The sequence below is a fragment of the Eucyclogobius newberryi genome, unplaced genomic scaffold, assembly GCF_026437365.1.
Source record: "Eucyclogobius newberryi isolate DKJ021-1_F unplaced genomic scaffold, fEucNew1.0.hap1 SCAF_1, whole genome shotgun sequence".
Lineage (NCBI taxonomy): Eukaryota > Metazoa > Chordata > Actinopteri > Gobiiformes > Gobiidae > Eucyclogobius > Eucyclogobius newberryi.
In genome coordinates this window covers 29,420,359-29,445,228 of record NW_027315723.1, presented here as the reverse complement: position 1 = coordinate 29,445,228, position 24,870 = coordinate 29,420,359, and the positions used below count along the sequence as shown (strand labels likewise).

The 24,870-nt window shown below is 40.5% G+C and overlaps 2 protein-coding genes across 2 annotated transcripts in view; both read left to right on the top strand.

Moving 5' to 3' along the window:
- The first annotated feature begins 628 nt into the window (after positions 1 to 628).
- rab32a (RAB32a, member RAS oncogene family) lies at positions 629 to 15,670 on the top strand. Its single transcript, XM_072442857.1, has 3 exons — positions 629 to 914; positions 12,518 to 12,792; positions 14,551 to 15,670. Exons 1-3 carry the CDS (start codon positions 701 to 703, stop codon positions 14,698 to 14,700), a joined length of 639 nt encoding a protein of 212 aa, XP_072298958.1. The 5' UTR covers positions 629 to 700; the 3' UTR covers positions 14,701 to 15,670.
- A 3,222-nt stretch (positions 15,671 to 18,892) lies between these two features.
- The window catches only part of adgb (androglobin), a 29,741-nt gene continuing 23,763 nt past the window's right edge, over positions 18,893 to 24,870 (top strand). Inside the window, exons 1-7 of the mRNA XM_072450282.1 lie at positions 18,893 to 18,963; positions 19,063 to 19,219; positions 19,315 to 19,416; positions 19,560 to 19,631; positions 20,046 to 20,219; positions 22,967 to 23,106; positions 24,193 to 24,279. Coding sequence (XP_072306383.1) covers positions 18,893 to 18,963; positions 19,063 to 19,219; positions 19,315 to 19,416; positions 19,560 to 19,631; positions 20,046 to 20,219; positions 22,967 to 23,106; positions 24,193 to 24,279 — 803 coding nt within the window. The remainder of the gene's footprint in view (positions 18,964 to 19,062; positions 19,220 to 19,314; positions 19,417 to 19,559; positions 19,632 to 20,045; positions 20,220 to 22,966; positions 23,107 to 24,192; positions 24,280 to 24,870) is intronic.

The window sequence follows — 24,870 nt, the reverse complement described above, 5'->3', positions numbered from 1 at the left end:
TATCAAAAGAAGTCACATACAGAACATATAGAGGTCTTGTAGTAGGTCAACAACAGTTCACGTGTTATTAAGCATGTATCTTTGAGCTTATTATAACTCAGGTAAACCGTCGCGCGCTCTTCCATTTCTCCTTAAACATTTGCTTTCATCCTCCAGCTCGTCTACCCTCATTGCACGACTGAGATTTGTCCCCCAGACTCTGACTCATCCGTCTCCAGAGCGCTCTCGGGTCCCTCACGCAAACACACGCACGCGCCTCTCTGAATGCGCGCGCACGTCGCTCCTCACGCGCCGCGGACCAATAGCACTTTTACGCCCCGGCACAAAAGTTTCCCAGCACATTTCCGGGTCTTATGACTTATCAGGTGGTTCGGAGGGAGGGAGGAGGAGAACTAGAGGAGAAAAGAGGGCAGACACCGGACACCGATGTAACTTTTTGTGTTGCGCGTGTTCCTCACAGTTTGGCATGAGCAGACGCACCGGTGACGCACACGGGGACACCGCCAGCGCGAGAGCTTTACGTTAACAAAAGCAGAAGCGCGCGCGTGTGTCGTGGTCAAAGCTGGTCAGCGTTCAAAGGCGTGTAAAAGGCAGAAGAAAAAGAAGCAGCAGAAGAAGAAGAAGCAGCAGAAGAAGCAGCAGCAGGAGAAGAAGAAGAAGCAGCAGGAGAAGAAGAAGGAGAAGAAGCAGCAGCAGCAGCATGGCCGGGGGCTCCGTGTCCGAGTGTAAGGAGTACTTGTTCAAAGTGCTGGTCATCGGGGAGTTAGGCGTGGGCAAGACCAGCATCATCAAACGCTACGTGCACCAGCTCTTCTCGCAGCACTACAGAGCCACCATCGGGGTCGACTTTGCGCTCAAAGTCATAAACTGGGACGGCAAAACGCTCGTGAGATTACAACTGTGGGACATCGCAGGTGAGTTCAAGTTCAGCGTGGTTACTTATTAAATAAAAAAAAAATACAAAAAAAGTGGTTTTAATTTAAGAAGGTTTTTTTGTTTGTGCACTGGTGCCAAAAACGTGACGGCAAAATCAATCCCAGCAGCCACAGAGTTCCCCGTTCATGCAGAGAACCAGTTAATCACGTCTGTTTCCACTTTATGATCAGGCTTTTCATAATTGTCACTGGAATGTAGGTCACGTTGTTGTAGCTGAATGAGCCACGCCCCCAACTATGGAAATGCCACTTATTATTTCACAAGACATGAGATTACCAGTATATTTCTGAGTTAAAAGGGGGGGAAACTGAGAAAAAAAACATGGGGAATATTGTAAATAAATGGGCGAATAAATGAAGTGCATGAGAGCATTTTTAGTTTGTATTTGTTGTAGTACTAAAGCAAATGAAGTAGTCCATAGTTGTGCCCATCCCATGCACTAATCAGGGGACAGGGTGGTGTCAGGAAGGGCATCTGACACTGAAGTGGCAGGGACCTGACAAGTTTAAGATGTGACATGTCTTTATGCCTTTTTGTTAGAGACAAGTCAAAAGAAAATAACTACTTCTGGCATTGTAGAAGTAGGTATTTGATTCAAAAGGCTCAGCAATCTAAATTTTGCACTTCAAGGTCTAAACAAATACTTAAATAATCTCCTCTATGTGACTTGTTTTTGCACACCGTCCCATTCCCCCTTATGCACATTATGAGCATGTGATCCTAGACTAAGTTGTGCTAAACCTGCCTCACACCAGTCTGTGCATTCCTCCAGCTTGAGTAACGCAAAGAATGAAAATCAGAGTCAATACAGGCGACAAACATGCAGTTCCTCTTCGATATGAACTTGTTTTTCTTCTTCTTCGCAGGCCAGTGGGTAAAGCATAATAGTATCTAGAATCAATACAAATAAATACACATTGGAAACATGTGCGTTTGCTTTTAAATGGTATCAATGTCAAATAGGACTCAAACACATATTTTGGGTTTCCTGGACATTTGGCCTACATTTGTCAAACAGAAGGTTGTACTTATACTGTGTGCGTAATGTGTATAAAGAAAAAAGATAATATATTTTATTTTGATGTTTACAGGTGATATAGGTTGTGTTCTTGTTTGTGTGTTTAACTCTGCATATTTACCTGCCAGTTCCTCTTGGCCAGGTCATGTTCTTAAAAGAAAAGTAGCTCTCAAACATTTTTACCTGGTTAAATAAAGGTTAAAATAAATTATTTGTGACAATGGGGCATGTGACAGAAAAAATCTAAATAATTCAGAAGATTCTAGAATGAATGATTCTCTTCAAATGTAAAATTAAAGACAAACTACCCAATGGAATCCCACTAACACAAAAGTACAGATCATAAAAATCACAAGTAAATACCATTTTGTGAGAACAAATTAACTGAATAACTTCCGGGGACAATCAATGGGCACCATATGGCATTGGGTATACACACCTGTATACAATAAAAATATACCTTTTATTTACCAGGAGGTCCTATTGAGATTCAGAGACCTGACCAAGGCAGCACTATCAACACAGTACAGAAAGTAACAAAATTGCATCATTAAAACGGCTCTCAAGAAAAACATTTAAAAAATTGAATCGCCACACTTTTTAAAAATAATTTGAACGTATCAATTGACATTACAGCTTTAACCTTTTAGGTGTTTTTCCTCATTCACTTACAGTAGTGAAATGTCAGTGATGACGGCAGCATCAGTGGGATTGGAGTAGCAGTGGTACTAGCAGTTTCAAAAGATATACATTTAGTGCTATTATTTTCAGATGGAAGAATTCACTTTGCTGTGTGCTTGAATGTGCACTAAAATGTGCATGTGACTGTAAAATGGTTTGTTTGAATGACCACAAATGTAGCTCCTTTTCTTCCCAATCACAAATCTGTCCATATTTGTGATTGGGAAGAATGCACTCCCTCAGTCAAACAAACATCATATGCTGAGAGCGTCAGAACAGATGGTCCAGGCAGTGCTGATGCTTTTGCACGCCGCGCCTGCAGTAGCCGCATGAAGGAGGTTTCAGGCTGCAGGGGGCGCCACCACAACTTTGTTTGTCTGCCTGTCACTCTTTGATTGGCTGTGAGGGCCAAGGTTCCTCATCTACGACTTTGGGGCCTGGCAGCACTGGCTGGCTTTGCATGATGCGTCTGCCACCAGGATGCCACAGCGGCTGTCGACCCATCCCTGCCTACAAGGGAGTGCTGCCTGGTGGTTGAGTGGTTAAAGCAGCGGCACACATGCCAAGCTTCATGTGCAGCCCGCCACTGCATGTGCATGTCCTCCCGTTTCTCTCATTCTCATTTCACGGTCAGCTGTCCTGTCTAATAAAGCCTACGGGCCAAACAATCCTTAAAAAAATGGATAGTTCAATTGTAAAATCCCTCCAAGAGCATGGTTCTTGGTGGGATCCATTGATCGTCTTAAAGGACTTCATGCTCCTGAACCATCTTCACAGCACATAGCGCAAAATTACAATTATTTTTTGCATAATCTCAATTATATTTGGAATCAGTTATAGTGCAATTGTCAATCACAATTCACAAACTAGGAACTTGCTGTGTCGTTAGATGATGATAATAATAATAAATATAGCCGCAAGCGGCAATGATCGGCCCTCGCCACGCCGCCGCCACACCGCCGCCACGCCGCAAGAGGAGGGGGCGCTAACGCGCCCCAATTGTCCTTTTATTACGCCTACTGCTGAATCTGTGACGCTGTCACATCTTCTCCCCTTTGTTTTACCATCAAAAAGACATTTTATTTTGAATTCTTGGCAAAATGTGCGGCTTTGCCGCACAGACACCGTGACTCTTTGAATAAAAATGTGGATAACTTTTGATGGTCCTGAAGATGAGTCTCACCAAATTTCAGGTTAATAGGGCTGACGCCCTGGGAGGAGTTTGTGAAAGTATAAAGTGTAAACATGTTCTGGCGATTTCCCCATTGGAATAACATGAAAGGTTTCGGTCATCGTTATGGCAACGCCATAACAATTATGACATGGGTCTCATTGACTTTTTTGATGGGGATGCTAAAATTGAGTTGTGTGTCAAATTTCATATAATTTCGCAAAACTAAACATTTAACCTCCATATAAAATCTGTAGGGGGCGCTGTGGTGCCAAATTAATTTATTTCACTTCAAGTAGGTTTAGGGCAAAGAGTTTAACAACTGATTCTAATTTGACGCAATTCGGACTTTATCTGCGCAAACGGCAGAAATTTTAAATATGGGAGATTTCTGAAATTCTAGCTACAGTTTGCGGCTTCGCCGCACAGAGACCGTGACAGGTATCAATGTAATTTGGATAAATTTTGATATCCCACTCCTCAGTAGCATTTTCACCAAATTTCAGCTTTTTAGGGCCAACGCCCTGGGAGGAGTTTGTAAAAGTACGACGTTTGGAAAAACTCCCAAGTCATAATTAGCCATTTTTGAACCAATATGGCCAACATTTGGTTGGGCGGACGGGGTTGCCGTAATAATATTTTTTACTTCTCTTGTCACCATCTACCTCTGCGCCAAATTTCATGATTCTACGATAAGATTTTTTTTGGGTCATTTTCTATCTTAATGCATTTTTGGTACATTTGAGGGCGCTGACACGCCAATTTTTTAAATTTTAGAAAAGGGAGATAGCCAGAATGTAAGGAGGCACGATTTTTAGAGGTGTGTAAATTTTTGTGACTTTTCGTCAATGTTCACTGGGTGAAAAATAGGGGGGTTGGTCCCGAGAAGAAAGAAAGAAAGAAAGAAGAATTAAAGCCGCAAGCGGCATCCAACGGCCCTCGCGGGCCGCCGGCCTTCCGACTCTGCGCTTTCGACTTGATAAAGATGGCGCCCTTATTGTGTGTTGAATTAAAAAAGAACTTGACAGACGGCGACACATTGGACATGGCCAATCCAGTGCAAATCAACACAAGTGTCAGTCAAATTTGCTGCTCCGCCGCACAGAGACCGTAGCACTTAGAATATAAATATGGATAACTTTTGATGCCCCGCTTGTGTAAATGATATTTCCCAAAGTAAAGCTTGATCGGGCTATTGCCCACGGAGGAGTTTGTTAAAGTGTGAAGCGTAAATGTGAACATTTCAAAGATTTGGCGTTTTCCCATTTGTGACAGTATATTTGCAGCTCCACGGCACAGAGACCGTAGCACTTAAAATCAAAATATGGATAGCTTTTGATGCCCCGCTTGTGTAGATAATTTCCCCCAAATATGAGCTTGATCGGGCTATCGCCCTAGGATGAGTTCATTAAAGTGTGAAGCGTAAAAATGTGGTGATTTGAGCGATTCTGCGATTTTCCCATAAGGATAACATGGGATGTTTCTGTCATCGCTACGGTTACGCCGTACAAAATATGACTTTGGCTCTCATACTTGTATGATCAGGATGGCAAATTAGAATTTTGTTCAAAATATCATGTCATTTGGAAAAACTCTTGTTTATAGGCCACTCTGAAGGCCAAATTGTCAGAATTCTGGGAAACGTTTGCGGCTCCGTCGCACAGAGACCGTAAAAGCTATCCTTAAAATTTGGATAACCTTAGATGCCCCACTTGTCTAGAGGACGTACACCGATTTTGAGGTCGGTGGGCAAAACGCACTAGGAGGACTTCGTTAAAGTGTAAAACATAAAAATGTGGTAATTTGAGAGATTTTGTGGTTTTCCCATAGGGATAACATGGGAGGTTTCTGTCATCGCTACGACTACGCCGTAAAAATTTAGGCATTTTTGTGATTGGCTTTTGTGATCGGGACGGCAAAATAGAATTTTGGGTAAAGTTTAGACAATTTTGGTAAAACTAATTTTTGACCTTCAATGTTAATTTAAAGGTCACTCTGTAGGGGGCGCTATCGCGCCCATTTCAATTTTGTCATCATAAACTGGTCCAAACAAGAAAGTTTAACAACTGATTCAAATTTGGTCCTAATCGGACTTGTTTTGATCAAATGGGAGCTATTTTTAGATCTGCAATATTCCAAAATAAGTTGTCCAACTTTGCGGCTGCGCCGCACACAGACCGTAAAAGGTATCTCAAAAAATTGGATAACTTTAGATGCCCCACTTGTCCAGAGGACGTACGCCGATTTTGAAGTCGGTGGGCAAAACGCCCTAGGAGGAGTTCGTCAAAGTTTGACGTGAACAAAATGGCTAACACAGCGTGTTTTCATTTTCAAAGGAAGATGGCGGCCATAGGGTAAGTCTGGGGGCGTGGCTACAACAATATATATTTTTTTGTCCTCACGAGAGGAATGCGTGTTCCGAATTTCGTAGCTTTACGACAAAGTTGACCTCGGGGCGTCTCCCATAGGCGCAATGTATTTTGACTTTTGTCGGTGGCGCTTTGACCAGTTTTAATAGACAGACGACGCTATAGTCCTGTCAGTGGTTATTATATTACGCTTCATTGGTTCATTGGTAAACTGATGCTGTTCTATAGATTCCCATTACTCGTAGTCACGGTGGCCTGGCCCGGGGACATTCTCACTTTAAGATAACATGACATGAATGACAGCTGGAGGTGTATTTGCCAAGTCATTAGGATGAGCTATTAAGCCGTCTAATCATGCGGAAAAAAGAGGCGGAATGAGCAACACCGGCATATCACCAGTCTGCCTTGTTGTCTGTTACTAACCTTTTTATAGTGATTTTAGCAGCTTAGGGATGATTGTAATCACACAGCCGGAGCGACCGGACCGCCCCCTCTTCACCAACAACTGCCACTTTCTACTGGATTTAGCCGAAGCACTGGACAGGATAATTACATCTGGGGGGAACGTGCACCTAGACAGGGCTAAACATGGATGAGAGCAACAAGGGCAAATGTACTGTAATGATAATATTGGTTTGACTGGCAACATTATCAAAAAACTAACTATTCTATTTGGTAATGGCCAAGTTTGATCCTCAGCCTCAAAAACTGTTGTGTAATACCTATTTAGCTTGACTATGATTTAGCCTATGATGCTTTGATATGACAAAAAAAAAACAATAATTGCTGCCATATTGAAACCTTCCCCTTAAAATAACTCTTAAAAAGAATTGAAATGTTGAGACTTAATAGTTAGTGACATAATAACTTCTTGGCACTCTCAGTCACTTGATAAAAGTTGCAAACTTCCGGCAATTTACTGTGTTCTGTAGTGTTAGACAGTGTCCTCTCAAATGTGGTGTAAATAATAACTGCATCATCCGCCATGAAGAGAAGTGCTTATCTAATATCTATAGTGAGTCATTCAACAATAAGTCGATACAGTAATTATGGGGAAAGGTCTGCCAACAACTATGAAATTGTATTGAGAGGCTGTTTTAAAGTTTTGTTTATCTTTTGCAGACAAGTTTGATTTGCATTTCCCTAATGGATGGTTATTATGTGTGATATATATATGTATGAACAAAAAAACTGACCTTAGATACTAGATAATACTAAAAGTAGTATTGAAACTAAATACTTATTTGGGTAGTATTGATACTGATCTTGATCAAAACTAGACAACATGGTAATTTTATAGAAACTACTGTTTTATTTGTATGAAAAATTACATTCTATTGTAAACAAAAAGAGTGTTTTGTTTAATGGTAATTGTGGTATCTAAATCTGCTTGAGTCTCAAGCCTTTTCCTTGGTATCAGAAGTTTGCAATTCTAGTGTTGTGAGAACGCTAGTGTGATTGGCCTTTTGATTGTGAGTCACAGTTTCTTAACATCTTTTGTATGTCCACTCCAATAAATGGTGCCATTTACAGACCATAATTAAGTGATTACAATATGACACTTAGGGGAATGTATGTACTATTTGATTGCACTTGGTATTAATTCATAGTTATAGCTTGTTTTTATAGGTGTGTTTGTACATTTTTAACAGCTGTAGTAATATTTTACATGCGTGTTCTTTTAGTGGGTCTTGTGGCACTGTAAACCCCTCGTCCTAAAGGTTAAAGATTTACTCTCAATTCTCACTTTGTTCGCAGCTCTGGGCTGCAGTAATCTGGAATAAGTCACTTCTCACATGCTGCTCCCTGGAATGTGTTGGTCATGTGATAGAACTCAGGTCCTTTTGAATCTTGAAAACTGAACTCTGAGTGAGTCTTTTTAGTCCTTTACATCCTCACATCCACCACACAGACACAGTGGGTTTATGTGGGTTGGGGCTGATATTTATTATTAAATTGTTTTTATTTTAGATTAAAAAAGAAAGATTTTCACAATAATTATTTAGATCATAATTAAAATTGTGATATTCAAATGATTAGACGATCGAACAAATTAAATAAAGACCGTTTTAAAGAAAACACATACATGCATGGGTGGAGTGAGAGTTTTTCCTCCACTTCCAACTTGTGTTTCCAGTGCACAATTGAATCAAAACTAAGCCTTACAAGTCTGAGCAACCCCCACGGATCCAATTTTCGGATTTAGTTGGTGTTGGTCTTTCCTACTTAGTCTTATTTTTAAAGCCGGTTTATACCTCATTTATGTAGCAAAATCTATGAGTCTGATTTACTTTGTTTCCAAAGCTCTGTCGTTATGGGGCCGTGTACAGGAGCTTAAAGTCCTGCATCTGCTTCTTTTAAGCGGTTCCCAAATTGAGGTATGGATCCCACGGGTGGTTCTTGGCCTGTATCGAGTGATTATCGATGGGGAACTTAACCTGCAAAAGCCCAGTCCTGCACAAGTCCTCGTCTAGTTCTCATAACAGCTTTGCAAATGATGGGGCGTCTGACTGTACAATTGACATAGTAGCCTGTGCCTGAAGTTTGATAAATCTACCTTTTTTCTCTCTCTTACACGCCTCTTGACGACCGACACAAACCGCTGTTTCTACCCCTGTGTCTGGCTTGGACTGTTGCTATAGTTACCCGCCCACGAGATCCAGCGATATGTTCGACCATAGATGAACCAGGGGCTGCCGGGCGATGGATAATGATGCCACTTTTTCTTCTTTCCGTATTCACCCACACAACAAACAAGAGATGATCACAACGACGGCAGCTAAAGCATTTATGTCAGTGGTTCAACATATTTGAAGACGGGCTTTCTCATCTTAAGTCTGTAAGCAGCACTTGCACGTATGGGCACCGTTCTCTTCTGTCCGTTTTCAATTTCTAGTTGAATTATCATATCATTGTAGTCTATTACTATACTAATGTCGCTTGTGTAGATAAGTTTCATTTGAGGTTGAAGTGTTCCGTGTACCGATTTGTATAGCGTAGTTGTTGTTTGTCAGACTTTTTTTCCCCCAGTTTAGTCTTTCTTCCTTTCTCAGACCTGCTCTAATCCTGGCCTCAGACCTGTTTGGTGTCGTGTGAAATCAAATAAACGTATGATAAATGATAAACACAGTCGCGGGATACTAGACGGTAGCAAAAGGATGTCACACCTCTGCAGCACTGTAAAGTCACGCATTACCACGTCGTGCATTAGCATTGGTTCAAAGATCGTCGATGAGTGAACGTTTTAACGATTGTCGAGACGTAAACCATTGTTCCCATTGATTTGTTGTCATTTTATCGGCAAGTCCGTGCTCGGAAACGCCCAACAGTTTATCGATAGCCCAAAACATCCTGGAGCTGTGAGCGGCACGTGTGCATATGTGTGCCTGCGCTGTGCCACGCCACGGCTGATTGATATAATCACCATGTAGGCACAGTCCTATGCCCCTGGGAGGGCTGAACAATGAGTTTCTACTTCATATTGAACCAAAGTAAATGATCCGTGCACAGTGTAATGTAGAAGGAAGTCAGCAGAAAAAGAAGAATCCTCATGGGGAATTTATTAAGATAAGATAAGATAAGATATTCCTTTATTGTCCCACATGGGGAAATTTCATTGGTGCAACGCAGGTAGATACAGAGGTAGATACAGAAGAAAAGAACAGATCACTTATAGGAAGTCTGAAAAACACTTTCAGTAGAAGATCTCCTATAAATAAATAAAAACTCCCATAGACAAATAAATAAATAAATACATAAATACCATTGCATGTGATCCTGACAGTAATTGCACATGAATATGTGTCACGACAGCACATAGATTGCACATGAATTTCACATGAATTGCACATGAATTCCAACAGCAATTGCACATATGACAGAGTTGCACATCAGTATTAGGTTAGGTCAGTATTGCGAGTGTTCAGGACTAACAGTTTTTGTTATAAAGTCTGACAGCAGCAGGAAGGAAAGACCTACGGAACCTTTCCTTCACACATCGAGGGTGGATCAGTCTCTCACTGAAGCTGCTCTCCAGAGTGGACAGAGTGTCCTGCAGGGGGCGACACTCATGGTCCAGCATAGATGTGAATCTAGCCAGGACCCTTCTGTCCCCCACCTCCTGCACCGAGTCCAGAGCACAGCCCAGGACGGAGCTGGACTTCTTGATGACTCTGTCCAGCCTCTTCCTCTCCCTCTCTGTGATGCTGCTGCTCCAGCAGGCCACACCGTACAGGAGCTGATGCCACCACAGAGTCGTAGAAGGTCTTCAGGAGTGGCCCTGTCACTCCAAAAGACCTGAGTCTCCTCAGGAGGTAGAGCCGATTTCCAGAGGTTTTTATTTGAATCAGACGCTCCTTGGTGAAGATCAGTTGGATATGGTTGATTTCGTCGTCAAATCATGTGCGTATCGTGTATTCTTTGATGATTAGATGGAGGCAGTTGCAAATACTTAGCATCTTGAGCCATCTACTTGTTCTTTGCGCGCACTTTACCAAGCCTCCTTATAAATATAAATTACAGTCTAATCTTCAACTGTGTATGAATAAAACATTTCTGTCTTTTTGAGTTTTCTTCAATATATCAAAAATATTCTAGGCCTGTCGAGTTGAATTTTTATTAGGCTTTTGAGTGCGGGACTCTAAATGATGTCCCTTAGACCTGCTCCGTCTTCCTCTCTGCTAAATACATGAGTTTACTCCTCCGGTCTTTGGGCTCCTTCTCCCGCTGTGCCGAGTCTCTGGAGAACTCACCTGGGGTTATCGCCACTAAATTTAGACTCTCAATTAGGAGCAATTACCGTCAGGACTTGGGGGGCCCCTCCGTGGATTCTCTGCACTGCACCACATGCACCGTAACGCGGATGAGTAAAGACCTGCATTCAGAATGTGTGCTCAAAAGTTCAACTGATATCGGGTTTTATTGAAAGCAAAAGGTTTGACAGGGAGGCTCGGCCCGTACACTGTTTTAATGAGGAGCGGAGTTTGACAATTGTTTTGTAAATTAGCCAATGGAACGTGCGCCTTTTCCCCCAGATCTAAGAAGATTTGTAATTAGTGTTAACTTTAACTGTAAAAATGTTTATTTTTGTATCGTTTGACATTTACCATTTTAATTCATCAGAGGTGGTGTTGCTATATTAATACACAAAAATATCTCCCATTTCTCCCATTTTTCATGAGCTGAACTATATTTTTTGACATATTTGTGAACAATATTTGAGAGCTATGGGTCTTTAGCGTATAGAAAAGATTTAATACATTTGGCACAAAAAATAAAAACAAAAGTGTTGCGTTTATATTTTTTGCCCAGTGTATTTTCAACTACATTTTGATACAGGGCTTGATACCATTTTTTTATACCACAATGACAAAAAACAAAAAAACAACAACAAACTCTTTTTATTCAATAGAATGTAATTTTCATTTTGTATTGTCTTACACTTATCAGTATGAATTAAAATGATAGATTAAATGATTTTACTAAAACTTAAGTAAAAGAGAGTGTCTTGACTAACCCCGAAGTCATGCTGAAAATAAACGTGGCATAAAAATAAAGAGGAACTAAAGAGCATTGACATGATTGGGCAAGAGGTCCCTTAAAATGAAAGTGCAATCTTTTCCAAATCATGTGATGAGGATTTCACGTTTGTTGACTCATGCGTTCAGTCATGTGCACACCTGCTCAATCCTGTCGCTCTTTCGCTGAACTGTTCACGTTTAGTCTTGATTTAAACCAAAGTTTAAACCATTTAAACATAACACTTTATAGTTTGTCATTTTTGGCATGACTGAAGCGTAGTGTCGGGACGGACGATGTGGTGAAATCTTTTTAATTTGACCATGATTAAACGTGCGTCATCATCAGTGGTTCAACATGCCCATTTAAATCCTGTCCTTGGCTTCACTTCCTTTCCCAGCATGCATCGATGCCCAGGATCTTCTGATAGGACATGATGTGTGACATATCTGTGTAGCATCTATCTTTTTTACATCTAGAATTAAGTTTATGCAAAGCGGCGGCAGACATTTTCCCACGCAGGGCACAAGACATTTACATAACCTCATCCAGAGCAAAGGTATTAACTGAAAATGTGCGTCTAAAGTGTAAAAAGCTCGGGACAGTCTGCACACTCCGCTTACAGAGACCTGCAGCATTACAGAGGATTTTCAGACATCAAATTATGAAACGGGCAAATAAAAAAACACTTATTTCAAAATTGTCTATTTTTTTTAAGTTTAGATGAGACTTTAGCGTTCCGAGTATTCGATTTCAATAGTCCTTCAAATATAGAGTCTACCTTATTACAAAATGAAACTGTCATGTCACTGATTATCTCTGCAGGTCAGGAGCGGTTCGGGAACATGACTAGAGTGTACTACAAAGAGGCGGTGGGTGCGTTCGTGGTCTTTGACATCACCAGAGGCTCCACATTCGAGGCCGTGTCCAAATGGAAGCACGACTTGGACAGCAAGGTGAAACTGGCCAACGGAAATCCCATCCCATCTGTGTTGCTGGCCAACAAGTGCGACCAGAAGGAGAGCACCAACAACACGGCGCTGATGGACAATTTCTGCAAAGAGACGGGCTTTCTGGGCTGGTTTGAGACTTCAGCCAAGGTGAGTCTCAAGCTCATCCAAAAGATTTATATTGTTCAACGGCTCTAGATTCTCCTCCATTATGAACGCCACGAATAAGCGCTTTTCCAGACGTTCGCATACCGTATTTTCCAAAGTATAAGTCGCACCAGCCAAAAATGCATAATAGAGAAGAAAAAAAACGTATATAAGTCGCACTGGAGTATAAGTCTCATATTTTGGGGGAATTTATTTGATAAAATCCAAGACCAAGAACAGACATTTCATCTTGAAATTTAAAATAATTGACAGATTAGAGAATATGGTGAATAGGTGTGCGTATGCTAGCGTAACACCTTCAGCTACATGACGCACAGACAACTAACTATAACGAACATATTGACAATTATTCAGATAACTATAGCATAAAGAACATGCCAACAAGTTTACCAAAGCATCAGTTTTACCCCAAATCACTAAATCCATTGAATTCTTCTTCCTCTGTGTCACTTCTAAACAACTCCGCAAACTCCAGAGGTAGAGGAAGTGCTGATTCTTCTTTTTCCAGTGTGAAAATAACAAATAATATCACATACAAGTCGCTCCGGAGTATAAATCGACCAAAACTATGTAAAAACGTATAATCCGGAAAATACGGTAATTGTAGTTTTGTCCATTATTTATTCCCTCCATACTCTGAGGCAGACTGATGGACGTGAGGCTGCCATCACTCACACACCTCATACAGTCACAGGCGCGGTCGGTGCATGACGTGTCTTGCCCAAGGACTGAAGGGTTTGAAGCGCTGGCCTTTGAGTTGGTGGATGAGCGCTCTAACCACTGCCACACCAGTTCTACCCCTGACTGCCATAGAAAGCAGGTTACGACCTTGATTTACTCCCACTGCACTGACGTAGAAGAGGTTTTGTATTTTACTACACACTTAACAATACCTCTGGGTGTGCAATACTATTTATATTCAGACATTGTTGAACTACAGTGAGATGCAGGTCTTTTGTTTCGTGTCACATAGAACTTCATCACACATGTTCTTATATGCAAGCGTTTTAGGATTTAAAAAAATGTATACAAGATTTGAAATAGTCTGACTGGTGGTACATAATGCACTTTTTAAAAAATAAACTACAACAAAAGCACAGTCCTTTTTACAACACCGTTAGATATTCTTCACTCTGCAGTTTATCATTTGGCCACAAACTGCTGCCATTTCGACAACTGGCTGAAACGGGACAATTCATGTAGATTTTTACTTGCTTGAAAGTGTACTCAATGTATGCAGTTATGCAACTCGCTATAAAATCACCAATTCCACTGTTACAAAACCACTGTCTACATGTGGAATCCATTATAAGGATGAGGAAACACGTAGAGGGGCCTCTTCTAGTCACTCGATCTGTCAAGACACCGGGACCCACTAGGTAATATTAACGGGGGATGCATGAGTTGGGAATCTTACATTTTCAGCCCTCATGTAATGTGTCAGTGAGATGTACACAGTGGTTGGAATTTGTTTTATTTATATGACTTTTTGCTGAATGCATCACTCCAAAACCGTTCAGTTGCATTAAGGTTGCGACATAGTTTTATTCACACGTTCATCTTGAGGAACACCTGCTATAAAGGGCTATTTGTGTGCGATGACTGCTTTAGTATTGAATTAAAAAGCAGAATATAAAATCTCAGTTAAATTCTTACCATTTTGCATAGAAATACATTTTTGAAAACAGTATTTCCTGTTCGTCGACTCATCTAATTAATATCCTCTTTTTCTTCTCCTAGGACAACATTAACGTGGATGAAGCGGCCCGTTTTCTAGTGGAGAATATCTTGGCTAATGACAAAGGCTTTCCCTATGAGGAAAGCAATGGAGACCGGCTTAAACTGGGCCAGGAAACTGTGGCTGCTGAGAGCAAATCAGGCTGCTGTTGACATTCATTTTATTCACACTCCAAAACCAGTGCACCTCCACAACTCCCCACTACACAGAGGAACTGAAAACAATGCTTTATCCTCTGATTCAGGAGGCTCTCTCTCCCTCGCCACTGATGATGCCATTTTAGTCGTTGTGTTTCGCGGTCTCTCTCCAACTCAAACTATAGGTCACAAGGCAGCAGTTTGTTCTCACATCTCCTTAACTGCAAACACTTATATCAAGATTTGAAGTTCTGCCTGCGGCACTGGACTGTTCTACTTATAAACATGGCAACACTAGCTTGAAACGTCGTCTAAAATAGGACAGTTTTTATTCAACAATTTCCTCAACTATTTCAATGGTAAATTCGTTTAGAGCATCATTTAAAGGCCCGGTACCAATTTTGAAACTTGAGTGAGCGACATGGTTCATAAATGTTAGATCCACCTACTCTTATTCCCTTCTCTAAGCCCGAGGTTGCACCATGATAGAGAAGCAACTATCTGGTGCGTCACACCTGGGGGATTGAGGTTTATGGTTCTCATTCTCATATTTTACAGAGAGCTGCTTTTGTAATACACTGACTGCATGGTGCTATGATCATTCTCCTGAACTAGAAGATATTAAAGCCAGATACAGGGCTTTTAAGTGTGTGTCATTGTCCTGTTTATAGTTTATACCATATTTTGTACAGAGCTGAACCTTTTTGAAGATATTTCTTTTTGAGTACCACAACGCCATGTTGTCATTAGCTTGAGCGCACCCTCCACCAGTATGAAAAATGGGGTCAGCTGGTGTTTTTTTATATTGTGTTTTGTTCTTTCATTGTGTAATATAAAAAACAATAAGGAAACCACTGTGTTGTACATAGGGATTGGAATCTGTCATTTGATTGGATATGAAGGATTTATTTAAAATTGGTCGGACTAAGATTACATGTGAAAATATGATGAATCTTCAATATAAAAATAAAAATCAATATTTTAACCCACAGGTCATGTTTCAAGTCTTGCAATTATGAAAGTTGAGAAAGGCACAACAAACTGGATTATACCTATTGCCCTGATTTAAACCTTAACTTACTTTCAAATAGTTGCTGAAATAGCCTATTGTGGTTTGTATGCTCCTTCTGTAAAGTTGCATGTAGAGGCACAAATCGGGCAGTGTGTGGTAAGAGACCTGACCATGTGACTCCACTCAAGAAACGCAGTGTGATAGTCATCAGACCATGACCTCCTCATTGTTACAACACTGGAATGTAAGTGTGTGACGTGTACACCGCAGCATTATTATCCCATGCTATGTTGGCAAGGCAACTTAAGGAATTAGGCAGGCTGATCACAATACAACATCTATGGCCATACTGTGTGCAGTAGATATGTGACTGGTGCTTTGCAGGGCCAGATACATTATAAAACACATGGTTAGGGTAGTGGTGGGCAGTATTGGCAGAAATGATCGTGTTTTTTGGAGAATATCCCTGACAGTATTCAGACACCGGATTGTGCCTGTAAATGTTAGGGTTGAATTAGCACATAAACCATCAGTGGACCTTTTAATCCATCTTTATTTTGTTTTTAAGCTGTTCATTTTGCTGCTTTTTTTAAATGTTTACTATATATTATATATTAAATATCAAAATTGTCATATCTCCAAAACAGCTGTATTAATTTTTAGATGTATCTCTCACCCCTTTATATAGAACATTCTCTGTGACATTCAAACTGGGTCGTGTTTGAGACCACCTTCATGGTGGGGATTTATTTGTAAACATTGACTGTAAAAAGAGAATAGACGGCCGTTCTGTGACGTCATAGCGTTCTTTGTTTTTATCAGAATCAGAATCAGAAAAGGTGTTTATTGCCATCGAACAAAAAATCACAAACATAGGAACTTGTCCTGGTGATTCGGTGCAACACAAACAACAAACATTGAACACTTTATACAGAGACGGCATGATATGTACATTCTAAATAAAATATAAAATATAAAGTTAAGTAGTGCAATAGAAGTGAACAGTGCAATGAGTGCAAGGTGCTTAGGCAGTGTTCATGAGTCCAACAGCAGAGGAAAATAAACTTCTTATGACGGGAGGTTCTGGTCGGTTCTGGTCACCTGATAATACATCCATGGTTCTGGTCCGGATGGACCGTGGCCTCCTGCCTGAGGGGAGTGGCCTCCTGCCTGAGGGGAGTGGCCTCCTGTCTCAGGGGAGTGGCCTCCAGGGTGAGAAGGGTCAGCTGAGGTCAGACCTGCTCGTCCCAGAGCCCTGGAGACGCACAGGTCCTGCAGAGATGGGAGTTCGCGGCCGATCACCTTCTCAGCAGAATCCAAGTGTTACACTTCCGCCACTTACTAGTCTGCTACTTTAGTGTGACGTCAGAGTGTTCTGTTTCAGTCAAATGAAGCCTTTCGGCTAATCTGCGATCAATTTGGAAATCCGCGCGCGTGTATCATAGCAACCAAAGAGGCAATCAGGAGCGAGGTTGTTGAAAGTACCCGCCCCCTTCCCGCCACACCGCCGGTTTCCATGGAGACGCGATGCGAAGCTGCGACTGCTGAGCGTCTGTCCCAGACATAGACCGTAAAATCTCTGGTCCCAGAGCTAAGGGAGCTGCTTTTCACTGCAGGTAAAAGCTTCACAGTTTGGTTTACTTTATAATTACTCCCTTTATTTGTATCATTTTGGTAAGGTTTTATAATAAAATAGATGTGTTGGTGGACTGTCACTATGTCTATTCCCGTTTACAGTGTGTGCTAACATTAAGATGCTAAGCTAAGAACCTGGGCATTTAGTTCAAACTGTAATTTTAATAAATTAGTTGAAAACGTTTAAACATTTAATTTTCAACTACTGCAATAATGACCCTGGGTGAAAGTTAGCTAGGTCAGCTGTAAGCAACGTTATAGTTATCATTTGTTTTTCATCATCAGATGTATCAAGTTTAAGCCTGTCTTTGGGAGAAGTTAATCTTGAGATGACATCTGCAGAAAAGAAATGCAAGCAATGTTCATTTTATTTTTCATAAAATGTAGGAATCTCTACAGTCTATGTTGCTGAATCATACAGTCAAAAGTGACATGTGGCAACAAACAAAATGAGTTGAGAAACAACCATCCAGTGATTCTGTGGAATTATAGAACATGAGGGTCATCACCAAACACTCTTTATCTTAACATCCTCACTGTGACTCCATAGTTATCACTGTGGTAACTCACGGCAACAAGTGTCTCCAAGCCCGCCCACAAACACTGCGCTGCCTAGCAACGGACAAGAAGATGTGCCAGAAGAGAAGCGTTAAACAAGAGCTTCTCAAAGTGTAGGGCGCGTCCGTTTGGGGGGTCGCAGAGCTGTGCAAAGACATTTGGAGAAATGTGCGCACATTACACGTGACAGGCGTGCTTTGATCAACAGAACTACAGCCAGTGTCAACACGTGGTCAATTTATAGGGTTTTGCTTTAATTTTGGTAACTTCCGGAAGTTACAGTGAAACAAAAATCTAAGTAAAGTAAGTTACGGTTGAAGGTGGAAAAATTGTGAAAGTTATAAAAACCCAAAGATCAAGACAGGGGAAAAAGATTTGTAATAAGTGTTATTGAACAATTTTAAATGTTTATTTTACAAATGTATGGAAAACAGTTATGCTAATGTAATGAGCTAGTAACAGTGATTATGCGGACAAAATGGTAATTATTCTTTATTTGTTCTTGCCTAGGTCTGGCTTTGGTGGAATGACACGTGACACGAGTGGAAACAATACAAAAACATTTCAGGCCTGGTACAGTTCTGGCCTTCTCAATTCGACTGGACCCTACACTCCCCTTTTAGAATCTTAACTTTTGTGTGTGCGTTTGCTTCCTTTCCACTTTGATACATGGGCTTTGAAGACAATGGAACATAAACGCAGTGGTACGAGTCAGCGCCGCGCCATAAAACACCAAAGCAGTCAAAGAAGTGTGTGACAATCGTGGACCCGCAGTGGTAAAAGTGATCCACAGTGACAAGAAGTAACGTGAGTGCGTCTTCTCCTTGAAACGCCAAAATTACAGCAGTGAAGCGCCAATTCTGCGCTGTCCCGGACGGATAGTGTGGGGGGGCGTGGATACTTTTGTCATTCTCCCAAGGGGGCCACGCCAGAAAAAAGTTTGCATTAAACGAACACGAGTCCATCCTCCTTTTAGTTTTCTCTGTTGTCAGCTGAAATAAAATGTCAAAAACCAAAGGGAAAAAGGAGGTCTTGGCCAGCAAAATCTCCGTATTAGATCGTCATGCAAAAAAGTGAGTTGCAGTATAAAATGTCTTCGGTTAATGTGAGCACTAGCTGGCATCTATCTAACTAACGCTAGCTTGCTTAACCGCTGATGTTGTTGTGTTTAGTGAAAGCTCCGCTGTTGAATCCGTGGTAAGTTTGGGGACCACAAAGTGTTCATTCCCCATTTGGCCCGAGTGGAACGAAGCCGAGCTCAACAAGGAAAAGTGGGACGTCAATAAAACCGAGGAGACAAAACCAAGTAAACCCAATCAAAATATACAGGTAATTGTCTAGACATTTAAATAACTTACCAAAATACACAGTACCTTTTTGGTCTTTGTTTGCATTATGTACATTTTGAGTGTGTTTTGATATAGAAGCAAATATTTGAAGATCCAGAGGGTAACGTGGTCCTCCCTGAAGTCCTGAAGGTGCACTCATGGAAGCGACCAAACGAGTTCATTACCGACATTAACAAGGTAAACCTTCACAAAACCAGTGTATTTTGTATACACAAACTAAAGGCTATTTTATGAAAGCCTCATTTAGCTCAATATTTGGTATTTAAGATCTAAATTTTGCTATTCTTTTACAATTAGCTGTTACGTATATTTCTGTTTAGATCCCAACTGTGATTGAAAACCAAAGTTCCTTTGACGTGCTCTCCCCCAACACCCATCTGATATGCAGTGAGGTTGGTTCATATTATTTATTAAGAATCATGTTCTTGTTAACTGCTACTGATCAAGTAGTGTAATTCACCTGACATGGATTGATTTACTTAATAATTAATGCTGTGATGTTTGGATCAGCGTGTGGACTTTGTGAATTGTCCTTGTTGCTAATTGAGTGTAGTTGCATTGTATAACTCTTTTAAACCATGGACTGCAGATGGAAACTAGCTATAATCTGGTGCAGAACATCTTTTATGAGTTTAAGGTCTCTGTAGATTAAGTACATTCAAATGAAGACCTAAACTGAGACACAAATAAATGGCAATTAAATGCTTACTGTCTGAATTATAGTTGTAGTGAAGATAGTAAGAGAGTTAATCCAGCAATGTTATTTTTGTAGAACCCTCCTAATCACTGATTTTGTTTTCATGAAGCTGATGAGATGGATCATCAGTGAGATCTATATTCTCTGGATCCACTGTAAGAGTCTGCCTCCTGAAAGCACATGGAAGCCCTGGGAGCACATCTACTCACTCTGCAAGGTTGTGAAGGATCATGTGCCACTCTACAATAGCTACGGCAAATATGTGGTCAAGCTCTACTGGATGGTGAGTCCTTCTCCGTGTGATAGGGGTGAAGTCAGGACATTTTTATGCACACAGTACGAAAGAGACAGAATTATCAATGAGCTCCGTAACGGTCACATGAAGAGGAAAACTGCCAGATTTGTCCGCCTATAAACTAGATACTACCAGCGCAACAAGTCTCTCATAACATGATGTAGTATAATGGCACGCGTCTTATGGCGGCAATAAATCTTCCAGTTCTTTATGGTTATAAAAAAGAAAAAACAAAGAAAAACAAAGAAGAAGTATTTAAGACAAGATAAGATAAGATATTCCTTTATTGTCCACACATGGGGAAATTTAATAGTTGCAACGCAGGTAGATACAGAGGAAAAGGACAGATAACATATAGGAAGTTTAAAAAACACTAAACACAACAAAAACTCCCATAGACAAAACCTCTCATTTCCTAATAAGGAATGGAGGGGAAAATATACATAAAATAAAATGAAATGAAATAAAAACATATAGCGTAACAAGATAATACTAATAATAATGGTAAAATAAACACTCTATTTTCATCAGTTATATGCACAAGAATGTGACATGATTGCATGTGAGTACGACAGTTATTGCACATGAGATTTGGAGGAATACTTACAGAATTACAGAATACTGAATTTATAACATATTCTGTTACATGACCCAACCAGTCATAATACTTTATTCTGATTACTTAGAATACTTTCACATGAGTTGCAATATATGATAGTGTAAAAAAAACAAAAGCTTTTTGTTTGTTTCACAGTTTTTTTTGTCTTTATTTATCATTAATTCTAGAGGTAACAACTCACCACTAGAGCAATGTTTTACAAATAACTTATATTCTGAATACAGCTAGTTAAAATGTGTATTCTGAACAAATATTTTCAGAACATGTATTCAGTTACTGCCCAACACTGAACACACAGTCCACTGAGTATTCATCGTTCCTGTTTTATTCTTTATTCATTCAATATTTGCAGAGACGCAAAAATGGCAAAAAGCTGTTTGAGATGCCAGTCATTGTCATAGTGGGCCAAGCCTCCTCTTTCCCCATAGATTACAATCAACGACACCAGGCAGTTTTCCCTCTTCAGTTCTGAGATGGCAGAGGAGTCGCACGCAGACTGAGGGCAGGAGGAGGGGGAAGGGAAGAGAAAGGGAAGAGAAACTGCTCCCCAAAGTGCTTAGACTTCATATGTATCTTGATAAGTAGATAAGGCTTATCTGCAGTCAGCTGCTCCGAGTGCTCCAAGCATCTGAAGGAGACGCTATTGGGCAAGTTAGTTCAATACCGGCTCCAATGTGTTTCTACGTCATTTTATATCGGTAATAATTTGATCATATTTGAATATAGCATAAAAACGTGTGCCTTGAAAATCTAGCATGACATAACTGTAAGCAGCGATCATGCCCATGCCAACCATAGCGCGCTAACAGATGGCTGCGGAGCTGGCACGAAGCATCCAACCCCCAACCCCCCTTTGTGTTTCATGCCAATAGGCTTTGTCGCTCTGATCCTTCATTGTTCCTCAATCTTGTATTATTCATAATTGTACTTTGATCATAAAAGCCGCGCTATTTTCACCCTCATCTATTAGATCTATCCTGCCTCCTCCCAGAGCACATTTTTGAGTTTTACCCCTCGCGCAAACAGCTCCAGCTCAGCAAATATGATGCTTTGAAGACTTTCCGGAAGACAAACAAGAAAGAGATTGAGTGTCCGTACTAGCTTGAGCACATTACTTTGGTAGAAAAACAAGACGCAGATGTGAAAAGCCGGCGAGCTCTGCGACAGGGCTTGTTAATTGATCACAACAGATGGAGCGTGTGACCACAGACATCACACAAGTCACTCGTATTAAATATTAGGAGTTATCTAATGCTGGAGGTTCAGAATGTCACAAGAGCACCATCATTTTACTAAGTTTTAGACCTCGTAAAGAACAGCTGGTATGACCTTGTAAAGGGAAAGAAAAAGCTCATTTAAGAGTGCAAGAATGCTTGTTTCATTGAAAAAATGTCCAACTGTTTTTAGAATAATCTAACCTCTGCCCCTGAATTGTCATTAGAAAAAATAGCAAGTTCCTGTTAAATTTGTAGGTGTTGAGCTGAATAGCACTGCCACTTAAAAACTACAAATATTAAAACTCAAATTTAAGTTCGGTAAGTTAGTTCGGTTTGGATCCATTCTTCACCCAATTAAAACAGATGGAGCTAATTAAGCAGCTTTCGCATAGTGAATTTCAACTTGGTCACAACAAACTCGCCAATTTAACCTCAAGCTTGTATAATTAAGCACTCAAGATATTAAATAAGACACCTATGTCACGTAAATACTGTAATATGTCAAGAAATATACAGTGTTAACTTTTGAATGGGAGTGAATTAATAGTGAATAAACAGAATGTGCCATAGTCATAGAATTGTAATACGTCACATGAATAGGAAGCACTGTAGTCTTGTGCCGTTATTGTGGGATTTGTGCTTCCTGTCATGTGACCTGCTCCAGCAGAGCTGACTGTAATTAACCCCATCAGCTGAGGAGGACTCTCCTGCACGCTCCTGTGCCACTTCAGTCTGACACCACTTCACTTGTGTTCACTCTGGATTTTATGATTCTTTGCTCTACAGAAAAATAAATAAATAAATCATATGTATCGCCTTCTCATTTTTCACACTACTTAAGGTTTTCTTTTCTCTCATGAGCATTCGCATAAATCCAACTTGCAATTTGTCTCTTCCAGGGCTGTTGGAGGAAGGTAACAGTGGATGATTCAATGCCTTTTGATGAAGGCAATAAGCTGCTGCTCCCTGCCTCCACATGTCCGTCAGAACTCTGGCCAATGCTGTTAACCAAAGCCCTGATTAAACTGGCTAACACCAAGTAAGTTCACTTTATATTGAGCTCTCTGGGAGATTTACAGTACTATTTTTGAAAGAAATAACCAATCTTAAATGTTACAGTCTGCTTCATTTGACCTGCAGACACTTCCATCCTGAATTTTGAACATTCTGATCATGTAGCATTTTAAAGGCTCTACACTTATTCTGATATTGAACATGACCAATCTTAACTATTCAGGAAAAAGCCCAATTTAATAGTATGTGTGTGATATTTTTTAATAAATTTTCCCTAACTCCTCTTTGGATATTGAAAACGACTCCACACTGGCTGAATCGTCGCCTTGTAATCTCCTCAAAGACATTATACATATGGACATGGGGCTGTCTTTCCTCTGAGCATCCACTGAGTTCATTTGCTGACTCGCACGACCTCCTGCTGACTCGATGTTGACAGGGCGGTTGACAGACAGGGAGTGTGCCCGTCTGTGATGGGGCAACGTGGCGTGTGTAAAGGTGGCTGTTCTGCGTCGTCCACACAAAGGGCCGAGACATTAATGTTTCATCCCGGACAGGAAACAAAGGAGCCCATCGTAATAAATCATTCATTCGCTGTCCTCAGAATTCTTCACACCGCGCTAACTTTGCCCAGGTGTCTGTTGAGGTGCATTTTCATTTCTCTGCTGCTTGTAGATTTTTCACTGTATCACTATTGATTTTGGTTCCTGTTGGTATCGAAATAGTTGTATCCCGGGCGGACCAATTAAAACCTTTTACAGCGACAGTTTCAATGGAACAGCATGAAAAATGTCACGTCATAGCGATACAATGTGGTTCTAAAATGTGATGGATTTGCTTTTACCTTTGATCTTCTCCTAAACTCACTGCTAATGCAATATTCTTAGCTATTCTAAAATCACCTTGTGGTTTTAATACGAATCTGTCATTTCCAATTCGTTTTTTGGCAGTTGCCTAGAAACCAGACTTTCATACAGTATAAACTACTTGAGCACATTGTTTACAAGTACACTCTGTTACCCTTCAATTTCACCGCACAATTAATGATCATTTGTTGATATCATTACATTTTAAAGGTATTATGTATTAATTTATTTACTTTATTCTGTAGTCCTCCTTCAGAGACTAGTGGAGAGGTGGGAGAATTCACCTTTATACCTGCGCTCACTGGCTGGTTCCCAGAAGTCCGTCCAATGAAGTAAGTTTCCCATAATCATTAAAGAGATGTGCAAGATGACACATGTGCTATTCTTGTTTCTAACTATAAATCATCTTAATAATATATACTATAAATATTTAGTCTTGAGAAAAAGTAAAACTACCTAGTAATTTAAAGGTGTCTTGCCTGGAATGTATCTACAGTATGACAGTTAACCTGCCCATCTCCATGGCCAAGTTGCGAGTCAGATCTCTGGAGAGAGATGGACAAGTTTAATGCCACTGTGGAACATTCCAGGCAAAGCAAAAATATCTAAATGAATAAAAGCAGGTCCCGCCACCAAAAAAAAGTCATATTTTTAATTTGACCTTTGTTTAACTTCGTCAAACTGTTTTGATGCAGTTATCTTGATAAAGTTCATCTGGTCTTCAAAGATTATGATCAGCATCTCTTTCAAACAGACCAGTGCAACGCTCTCTGACGCATCCGAAACATATCACGGTATATGTTTAAAAAGAAAACCTGTTTGATAATAACTAGCTTGACACTTACAGTTTTCATTTTCCATTTTATCTTGACACATTTCCCCCATTTTCAAAGGATTAATTCATTCACAGATTTGCCATTTTC

Coding starts and splice junctions, on each gene's coding strand:
- rab32a (XM_072442857.1), top strand. CDS start 701: ATGGCCGGGGGCTCCGTGTCCGAGTGTAAGGAGTACTTGTTCAAAGTG. Junction 915..12,517: donor ACAACTGTGGGACATCGCAG/GTGAGTTCAAGT, acceptor TTATCTCTGCAG/GTCAGGAGCGGTTCGGGAAC. Junction 12,793..14,550: donor GGTTTGAGACTTCAGCCAAG/GTGAGTCTCAAG, acceptor TTCTTCTCCTAG/GACAACATTAACGTGGATGA.